The sequence below is a fragment of the Apodemus sylvaticus genome, chromosome 1 (genome assembly GCF_947179515.1).
Source record: "Apodemus sylvaticus chromosome 1, mApoSyl1.1, whole genome shotgun sequence".
NCBI lineage: Eukaryota > Metazoa > Chordata > Mammalia > Rodentia > Muridae > Apodemus > Apodemus sylvaticus.
In genome coordinates, this window is record NC_067472.1 from 170,759,511 (window position 1) to 170,768,519 (window position 9,009).

The following is a 9,009-nucleotide window of genomic DNA, read 5'->3' on the forward strand; positions in this document are numbered from 1 at the left end:
CCCAGAGGGTAGCACACTTGTTATACACATATAAGACTGAATTCAAATCCACAGAATCTGAGTAAAGTCAGATGTGCCAGCATATTTCATAGTTTCAGCATGCCTGGTGGGACGAAAGACAGAAACAAGAGAATCCACAGAAACGCAGCAGTCAGCCAGCCTGGTAACACAGTGGTGAAGAAGAGACCTAGTCTCAGGCAAGGCAGAAGATAAGAAATGTCCCCTGAGTGGCCCTCCGACCTCCGCAAGAGAGCCTTGGCACACACTAGCCTGCATTCACACCCATAGGCATGCTCTCACACACAGATACACAGACATGTGTGTGTGTGTGTCTGTGTGTGTCTGTGTGTGTGTGAGAGAGAGAGAGAGAACTTTTTTTGTTATATGAATAAAAATCAAATGTGTGAAGATTCTACTTAAAATACAATTTATGTAGATTTTTTTAACAAACAATAATTCCCTGATCAACCAGAGGCCACCATAACTCCAGGAAGGTTGCTGGCCTGAGGACTTCCCCCATCGGTCAGGGACCAATCCTAAACCTTTCCACACTCAGTTGTAAAAGGTGATGCCTTGAAAGATACTTTCAGTGTGAAAAACAGCTGGACCCAGACTGTGGACACTTTCTATGCCTTTTGAAGTTTCAAAAACCCCATGCCACGCCCACTCCCAGTCTCTGCTTTCATCCTCAAGATGTAAGCTCTTGGCCTCCCCTCCAGTGCCACGCCTGCCTTCTCCTACCTGCTCCCTGCTGTGGTGGTCATTGACTGATTGTGTGAAGCCCCAAGGGAGCTCCCAGTTAAATGCTCTTTAAATCAGTTGCCTTGCTCATAGTGTTTCATCACAGCGACACTAATCCTAACTAAGACGTGAGGTGACAAGCCTGTGTGGCTGGACCAGGCTACATTCAACGCGCCTGTTATCCACCTTGGAGAGACAGCTCCCAACTCACGGACTGTGACACCCATTTTCTGGATTTTTTCTTGGTGACTCGGGTCAGTCTCATGACATTTGGAGAGTGCTGACTGAGACGGCCTGGCTGTCACAACATCATCTTCCCATCCACTCACAATGTCAGCTCTCCTTTTCCCCATTGTGACGTGACTATAAAGTCAGTCTTTCATTGGTTCTTAGGTCGAAGCTCTAGCAGGAGATTTGCCCCACACGTACAAAGCTCCAGATCCACTTCCCAGCCCCTCACAGAAATCTGAGCATTGTGCTGCCTGCTTGTAGTCTGAGTACTCAGTAGGTGGAGCCAAGAAGATGAGGAGCCCAAGGCCATCCTTGGCTGCCTAAAGAAAGTTCTAACTCTCAGCCCTGAACTGTTCTTGTCTCTCAGTCAAGCCGGGCTCCCTTCCCTCGCCCTTTGTCGGATGTTAACAGGCATGTGGAGCACTTCTGCCTCAGATTCCCAGCCTTCAGTGTCTGGTGTGGTCTCCAGAGACTCCCACACCCAGGATGTTCCCTAATTGCTAGTGCCACCCACCCAACCTCCACACCCAGACACTTTCTTCAATCCTGCCCCAGTCCCTGGTCCACCTCTTCCCTCCCTTCACCACAGTCCAAAACACCTCCCACACCCCACAGTTATGTTCTCTTTCTTTTGTCTCACTGAGCGGATGGCTGCTCTCAAACTCTGTCTTCCTATGACCTCCAGGAGAAAGTCTTCGCTTCAGATGCTCATATCTGAGGTCCTTTATGATACTTGTCTGCTATCACTTTTACTTCTACCATAATCTTATAACATCTTTTCTGTTAGTTTATTATATAGCCCTGGCTCTCACTTTGTAGACCAGGGTAGCCTCAAACAGAGACCCACCCGCCTCTGCCTCCCGAGTGCTGGGATCAAAAGCATGTGACACCATGCCATGCTCACCTTGACAACACATTTGCAATTTCCATGACCCTGACCATCTTCCAGATGTATTTACCAAGATTCTTAACATTTTATACAAACTAAACATAAACTAAAATAACCAAAAAGGCATAAATCTAAATTAATTGTCTTGTTGTGTCTGAAATAATGACTATATTTTGTCAAAAGCATTGCCAGGTCATGCTGACTCTTGGCTAATACAGATGTATTTGTGGTTTTTGCCTTTGAAAACACTATGCTCTCCACGCTGGGCTGCTGTTGGGGGAGGTGGGTGGAGGACCGAGAAGGGACTAAGCTGCTACGGTGTTGAGTCAAGACAGTGTTTGTTATCTTTGTCACTTTAGCAGCAGCAAAAATAAGATGAAGCTGGGCGCAGCAGCTCACACCTTTGACCCCAGCACCCGGGAAGCAGAGGTAGATGGGATTCTGTGAAACACACACACACACACACACACACACACACACACACACACAAGACCCAATCCATCCCAACCCAACCCAACCCAACCCAACCCAACCCAACCCAACCCAACCAAACCAAACCACAACAAAAAACGGTCTACCATTGAGCATCTACATCAAGAGTCATTCTTGGCCTCTGACTCAAAAGAAAGGACTCTTAGGTGTAGTGGGCTGCAACTTTCTCACCTCTACTATGACACAAAAGCTTGAGGGAGAGTCATCCAAGGTGGATAGCAAATTGGGTTGTGGCAGTGGGCAAAGCTAGGCTTCTAAGAAGCAGAAATGTAATCAAGGAAAAGACCCACTGTGCACTTTTTACTGGTAGAAGTGAATAACACTTATTCCTTATTCTAGCTGTAAGTGCCGTTAACCACTGAGCGTTTCTCCAGCCCCAATATTATCCCAATTTTACAGATGAAAGCAATCACACTCTAAAGAAAAGCACTTCCCAAGGGTGCCCAGACTGTTAGTGGCCACGCTGGGATTCCATCTGCTAACCACACCCATGGAGTAGGATTGCAGGCTGTATCCGCCAGTCTCCCTGGGGTGCAAGGATTGAGCAAAGTAGAGTTAGCAGTGTTCTGTGTCCTGTGCCACTGCATTTATTAAGTACCAGGATCAGAGCTGGACGTCTGAGGAGTCTGAGAGCAGGGCAGGGTTCAGGGAGAGAGAATATGGAGCCAGCTAGGGTCAGGGAACTCAGGGTGAGAACTGGGCGTCTCATGTCACAGGGAACACAGGGTGAGAACTGGGCGTCTCATGTCACAGCTGCTTGTTTCTGATGACGCTTTGAACCCATCTGGTATGAGTGCAGACATCTGTGTAAACTCCTGGCTTCTCCTTTGATCCACAGGGCTTGTCACCCCAAGACACAAGCCCCCGGAGGCGACCCCCACACACCAGGGGGCCTCCAGAATCACCCTGTGTGAAAGAGGGAGAAAATCAGAAATGCACATAGAATGAGCAGGTGGGGGAGGGGCGAGCGCAGGAAGTGAAGTGGGGGGGGGTGGGGGGGTGGAGGAGGAGTTAGAGATTCTTAGAGAAAAGGCTGGATTAGTGGTCGTGCCAGTCATCTGACCTACTCAGGAGGCCAGGGAGGGAAGATTGCGAGTTTAAGACAAGCTTGTGCTATGTGGGAAGACCCTTTCTCAAAGTAAGGGGGGCGGGCTGTAGCTCATGGACAGAGAGCTTGCTGTGCACGTATACAATCCTGGATTTAATTCCCAGGAAAAGACAGATGAGGTGCTCAAGTTCCACCATGGTATAGGTGAGAGAGAGGGTTTTAGACAAACCATCCATCCTGGAGGGAAGGTTGTAAGGCACAACATGTTCTAAGGAGAGTTGAAACTTTCCACCCCCCAGTGAAGATCCTTAAGTTCAATAAGAGAACAACTCAAATGCTTCAGGAACCACTGGGTGCCTCCTTCCCCAAGGATATATAAGCAGTAAGGACTACCAAGAGTCCTGACTGTTAGCCATGTTAGCATCTCTCTGACTCTTGGTGTCTCCCTCTCTGACCTTACATCTAAACTTCTTGTTTCTGCGCTTCCCCCCTCCCCTGTTCCCCCCCCCCCCCCCCCCGTGTGTGTGTGTGTGTGTGTGTGTGTGTGTGTGTGTGTGTGTGTGTGTGTGTGTGTGGTATGTGTGTGCGCGCGCATGCAGATATGTATACGTGCAGGTATGTGTATGTGCAGGTAGAGACCAGCAGTCACAGGCACCCTCCCTTAGGAGTCATCCACTGTGTCTTTTGAGACAGGGTTTCTCATGGGGCTGAGTTCACCCATTAGGTTAGGCTGGCTGGCCAGTGAACCTGAGGGATTTGCCTGCCCCTGTCCTCAAGTACCAGGACAACAAGCATACGCTGTTCATCATGCCCTACAACTCAGGTTTCCATACTTGCATGGCGAGAATCTTACTGACTGAGCTAACCTCTCAGCCCCAGCTGCCTAGCTTCTCTCTTATCTGTCTTTACACATGTGAGGCGGAGTCTCTTCTCCTGTCTTGTCCTTGTCCTCCCAAGCTGACTTTCTCAATCGCTGTTCAGCTCTGTTTTGGTTTGCGTCTCTGTCTTCCTGTGTGTGGTTGATTTCAGATCTCACCTGACAGGAATCGTTCCCCTTGTTCTTGTCGCCCGCGCACACCATGCTTCGTGTGATTCTGCCAGGGTAGGCATGCTCACACTCCCCTCGGGACACCAGTTGGACATCAGCACACTGAATGGTATCTGGGAAGTCACCTAAGAGGAGGGAGATGGGCCAGGCTCACACACACACACATACACACACATACCCTTCCCGTCGCATCTTTACCAGCTGTCCTTACTGCCCTCCCACACCCCCATTTCCAGCAGATTCCCTTTCTCTTTCTTCCTTCCTTCCTTCCTTCCTTCCTTCCTTCCTTCCTTCCTTCCTTCCTTCCTTCCTTCCTTCCTTCCTTCCTTCCTCTCTCTCTCTCTCTCTCTCTCTCTCTCTTTCTTTCTTTCTTTCTTTCTTTCTTTCTTTCTTTCTTTCTTTCTTTCTTTCTTTCTTTCTTTCTTTCTTCATTTCTTCCTTTCTTCCTTTTTTCTTTTTGTTTTTTTTTTTCCAGACAGGGTTTCTCTGTGTAGCCCTGGCTGTCCTGGAGCTCACTCTGTAGACCAGGCTGGCCTCAAACTCAGAAATCCGCTTGCCTCTGCCTCCCAAGTGCTGGGATTAAAGGTGTGCGCCACCACCGCCCGGCTTTGTTTCTCTTTCATGCTTAGAATCTGTTTTTCCTTGTCACTGTCTCCGGATTGGTTCCTTTCCCCATCATTCTTGGCTTCCTCAGTGAGCTCTCCCCCATGAGCGCTCATCTCTCTTTTCATTGGCCCTCCATTCTGTGGCCTATCCACATTTGGTTCAACTCCTCAACCTCTTTCTCCCTCTATTTGTGTTTTATCCATAAACAGGGCGGCCTACTGATCCTCTCCATCCGCACCTTCTCATGCCCACTCTTCCTTCCCACCCTCATCATTTACCAACCCCCTTCCATCCTTAGGCCCCTCCCTTTGGTCCCTTTGGCCCCTCCCAACCATCTCCCCTCACTGACCGTTTTCCATCTTGCCCCAGCCCAGGATTTGACAGTTGCGATTCTCCTCAAAGCAGTCTTTCTTCAAGGGCAGAGGCTGGATTTTTTGAGAGAATTTGACTGGATATTTCAAGTGCACCATCATGATGTCATTGTCATAGGTTTCAGGGTTGTAGTGGGGATGGACAATAGTCCTGTCTGCAGAGATTTGTCTTTGAAAAGTCTCTATTTGCTGTAGATTGTGTTTTCCCAAGCGCACCTCCAGATTCCTGGGGAGAAGACAGCTAGGACTCACCTACAGTTCTGGGCTTCACCAGAGGCTCCCAGAAAGATCACCAGCCCCACTCTTCCGTCCTTCCTCCTCCCTCCATCTTCCCCAGCTCAGTAAAAGGCAAACTCATTCTTCTAGAATTTTGCCTTTTAAACTTCCCTACTGCACAACAGGCAACTACCACAGCTGCAGTTTCTACTTGCACAGATTCAGTTGGCCACAGGTTACAAATATTGGGGGATCAGCAGAGCATGGTGGTGCATGCCTTTAATCCTAGCACTCTGGAGGCAGAGAGGCAGAGTCTAGAGGATTCCTATGAGTTTGAGGCCAACCTGGTCTATATAGTGTATTCCAAGCCAATAAGGCAATACAGAGAAACCCTGACTCAAAGACACGCAACAAGAGAGGAGGAGCTGTCAAGATGGGTCATCAGGTAAAGTGACTGCTGACAACTCCAAGAAGCTGAGCTCATGTCCCGGAACCTACACGGATGTGGACAGAGAGTACCTGACTCTACAAACTTGTCCTGTGAACTGCACAGGTGCACTGTGGCACGTGCACACCCACGCCATAGGAATAATAAATCTAACATTTAAAATAGGTATCTGGGGGGAAATATGCATATGTTAAACACATACAGATTTTTTCCTTGTTATTGTTTCTCAAACAGAACAATTTAACAGCTATTTGTGTTGCCTTTACGTGGCCATGGGTACTAACGTGTAATCTAAAGATAATTTTACTTACCATTTCTTTTGTAAGATTAATTTTTGTAATTAAATGTGTGTGGGTAGGGTATCTACATTTGAGTGCAGATGCCTATGAAGGACAGAGAGGGTGTAAGGCCTTATGATGCTGGAGTTACAGCAGCAGAGTTCAGAGTTGCCATATGGGTGCTCCTGGGAACTGAACTCATATCCTCTGCAAGAGCAGTATGTGCTATTAACAGCTGAACCATCTCTCCTACTTTTAAAAAATTATTTGATTACGTGTGTGTGTGTGTGTGTGTGTTGCATAGCTATGCATGTATAGAAACCAGAAAGAAGGCTTTGGGACCCTCTGAGTTGGAGTTACAGGCATTTGCAGGCTGCCTGGCTTGTGACACCAGTGCTTGGATTTGAACTTCAGTCCTAATGATTGTGAAGCAGGCTAATGGCTGAGCTATCTTTTCAGCCGCCACTTTTTTTTTTTTTGAGGGAGTCTCTTGCAGCTCAAGCTGGACTCAAGCTTCCTGTGTAGCTGGGGCTCAGCTTGTGCTTTTGATTCTCCCACCTCCATCTCTCAAATGCTAAGACTATAGTGGGGAATGCCAAGTTAGGAGATGCTGGAGGTGGCACTCAGGGCACTCATTCCGCCTACACTGACAGCCCCTCTAGAGATATAACTTAGAGTTCATTTGAGGATATCCATAGGTTATATGCAAATGTTGCATTATTTTTTTTAAGGGACTTGAGTTACCTCTGGGGTCCCGGAACCTATGGATACCTGGCTGAAGAGAACGGTTTACAGAATGATGAATGCTCAGGTCTGCCTCCCTTCTGAAGTCTACAGGGCCCCCCTTGGGCTCCCTTGCATCAGCTCCTTAAAGACAGAGGAAACTCACGGTCTTTTGCAGTGGGCGGCTGTCAGCACCCACTGTGGGCCAACGAGGACCCCACCACACAGCAAGTGTCCTGAGGTGTAGAGAGCAGCCTGGAAAGGGTGGGAGTTCTTCAAACAGGGGCCTCCATGTACCACCTTCTCCTGCTCCTCCGACCAGGCTGAGGGAGGAAGGGTTTGAGTGTGAGAAGAGCTCAGAGAGCCTAGGTCCTTCCGAGATGAACGGCAGTCAAATGGGTCCCTAATGTCATTGTCACCTCCAGATCTACCTCCTCGTCCTCGACTCTACCTCTACCCTCTGCGGTTATTTTTAGATTATTTATTTACAATGTTCTTCTTGCACATATGCCTGCATGCAAGAAGAGGGCAACAGACCTTATTACAGACAGTTGTGAGCCACCATGTGGTAGCTGGGAATTGAACTCAGGACCTCTGGAAGAGCAGCCAGTGCTCTTAACCTCTGAGCCATCTCTCCAGCCTCCCTTCCCCCTTTTGAGACTGAGTTTCTTGGTGTATTCCTGACTGGCCTGGAACTCACTCTGTAGATCAGGTTGGATTCAAACTCAGAGATCACCTGCCTTCCTAGTGCTGGGATCAAAGGTGTGCTCCCTAACCACACCCAGCTATCTTCATCCTCAAAGACATACCCATGCCTTATCTTCAAACCCACCTTCCAGACCTTTTCTTAGTCCCCTCAGGGCCCTCCTCATCTCAGAGTTGTGTTCTAAACCACCGTCTGTCAACAGCGCCAATCCATCTACCAGCCCCTCCCCCTTCTATGTTCCTTTAATCACCTGACTTAGCAAGGACCAAGCACAGGGCCAGCGTCTTCACCATCACCATCACCGTCAGCATCTTCATGGGCATCTCAAGAGGGGAAGCCAACCGTTCCATTAGTCACGCCTCAGCCTCTCTTCAGGACCCCACCCTGCTCCTTCCTCACCCTCTCCATCTTCCCTGTCTTGTCCTGCTCTCCTGCCCTTGGATCTCTGCACGTCCCCTCCTCACCTCCATGTTTTTTACTTCCTGACCTACACCTTGAATCTGAGGGTCCTATGAGAGCAGATGCAAGACTGTGCAGACTGACATGTCCACGGTTCCAGTGGCTTTGGGGAAGAAACACGGCTCTGGGCTCTGGTGTCCTTTCTACTATCAGAGAGGTTAGTTCAAGGGGTCCCTGATGGTCTTCCTCTCGTGGGACTTCCTTCCCGCACCTTACCTCCATCCTTACCCTTCGCCTGCCCCACACCTGTAGGTGCTGCAGCACCTGTGGCCTTACCTGCTGCTGCTCAGCGCTCAGTGAGGGGAAATGACACCACCTATCACAGGGAGCCAGAGGCAGAGAGACTGCCCAAGTGGTGCAGGTGCTCCTCAGGGGAAGGGGCAGAGTAGACTAACGAAGGCCGCCTTAGGATCTGACCTGCATGAAATACAGGGCACCTGGGTACTGGGTCCCAAGTAGCACACTGTCTCCAGAAACCCGCCTGGCTCTGTGGCCTCCCAGATAGAGGCGGGCTCTGTCCTCAGAGTCTCCCAGCTTCCTTTTAACCCCTCTCTCTTCTAGTCTCTGAGCCAGGAGGAAGCCAGTCACACCCTTTTCTTCACCCAAGCCTCCCACGTACATTCCTTCTGCCCCACGGCTTCTGCTTCTGGTGACCCTTGGCCAGATAGCTATGGGGAAGCCAGTGGCCCGCTCCGGAACATGGTGACCCTGGATCTCTGAATTTTGAGGGAGAAAATGGATCTGTTTTCCTGG

General features: G+C 49.3%; 1 protein-coding gene across 1 annotated transcript; it reads right to left on the reverse strand.

Annotated features, from left to right (window-relative positions):
- Positions 1-3,100: 3,100 nt before the first annotated feature.
- Klk6 (kallikrein related peptidase 6) lies at positions 3,101-8,120 on the reverse strand. The gene is made up of 5 exons (XM_052178915.1): positions 8,048-8,120; positions 7,258-7,414; positions 5,405-5,652; positions 4,438-4,574; positions 3,101-3,259 (listed from the first exon to the last, which is right to left on the reverse strand). The coding sequence occupies exons 1-5, from the start codon at positions 8,118-8,120 to the stop codon at positions 3,101-3,103; spliced, it is 774 nt and encodes a 257-aa protein (XP_052034875.1).
- Positions 8,121-9,009: the final 889 nt, after the last annotated feature.

Excerpts from the sequence above, each read along its gene's own strand:
- Klk6 (XM_052178915.1), bottom strand. The coding sequence starts at position 8,120 with ATGCCCATGAAGATGCTGACGGTGATGGTGATGGTGAAGACGCTGGCC. Across the intron at positions 5,653-7,257 it reads GCCGCCCACTGCAAAAGACC|GAATCTGGAGGTGCGCTTGG; the intron begins GTGAGTTTCCTC and ends TCTTCTCCCCAG. Across the intron at positions 3,260-4,437 it reads AGGGGAACGATTCCTGTCAG|GGTGATTCTGGAGGCCCCCT; the intron begins GTGAGATCTGAA and ends TCTTTCACACAG.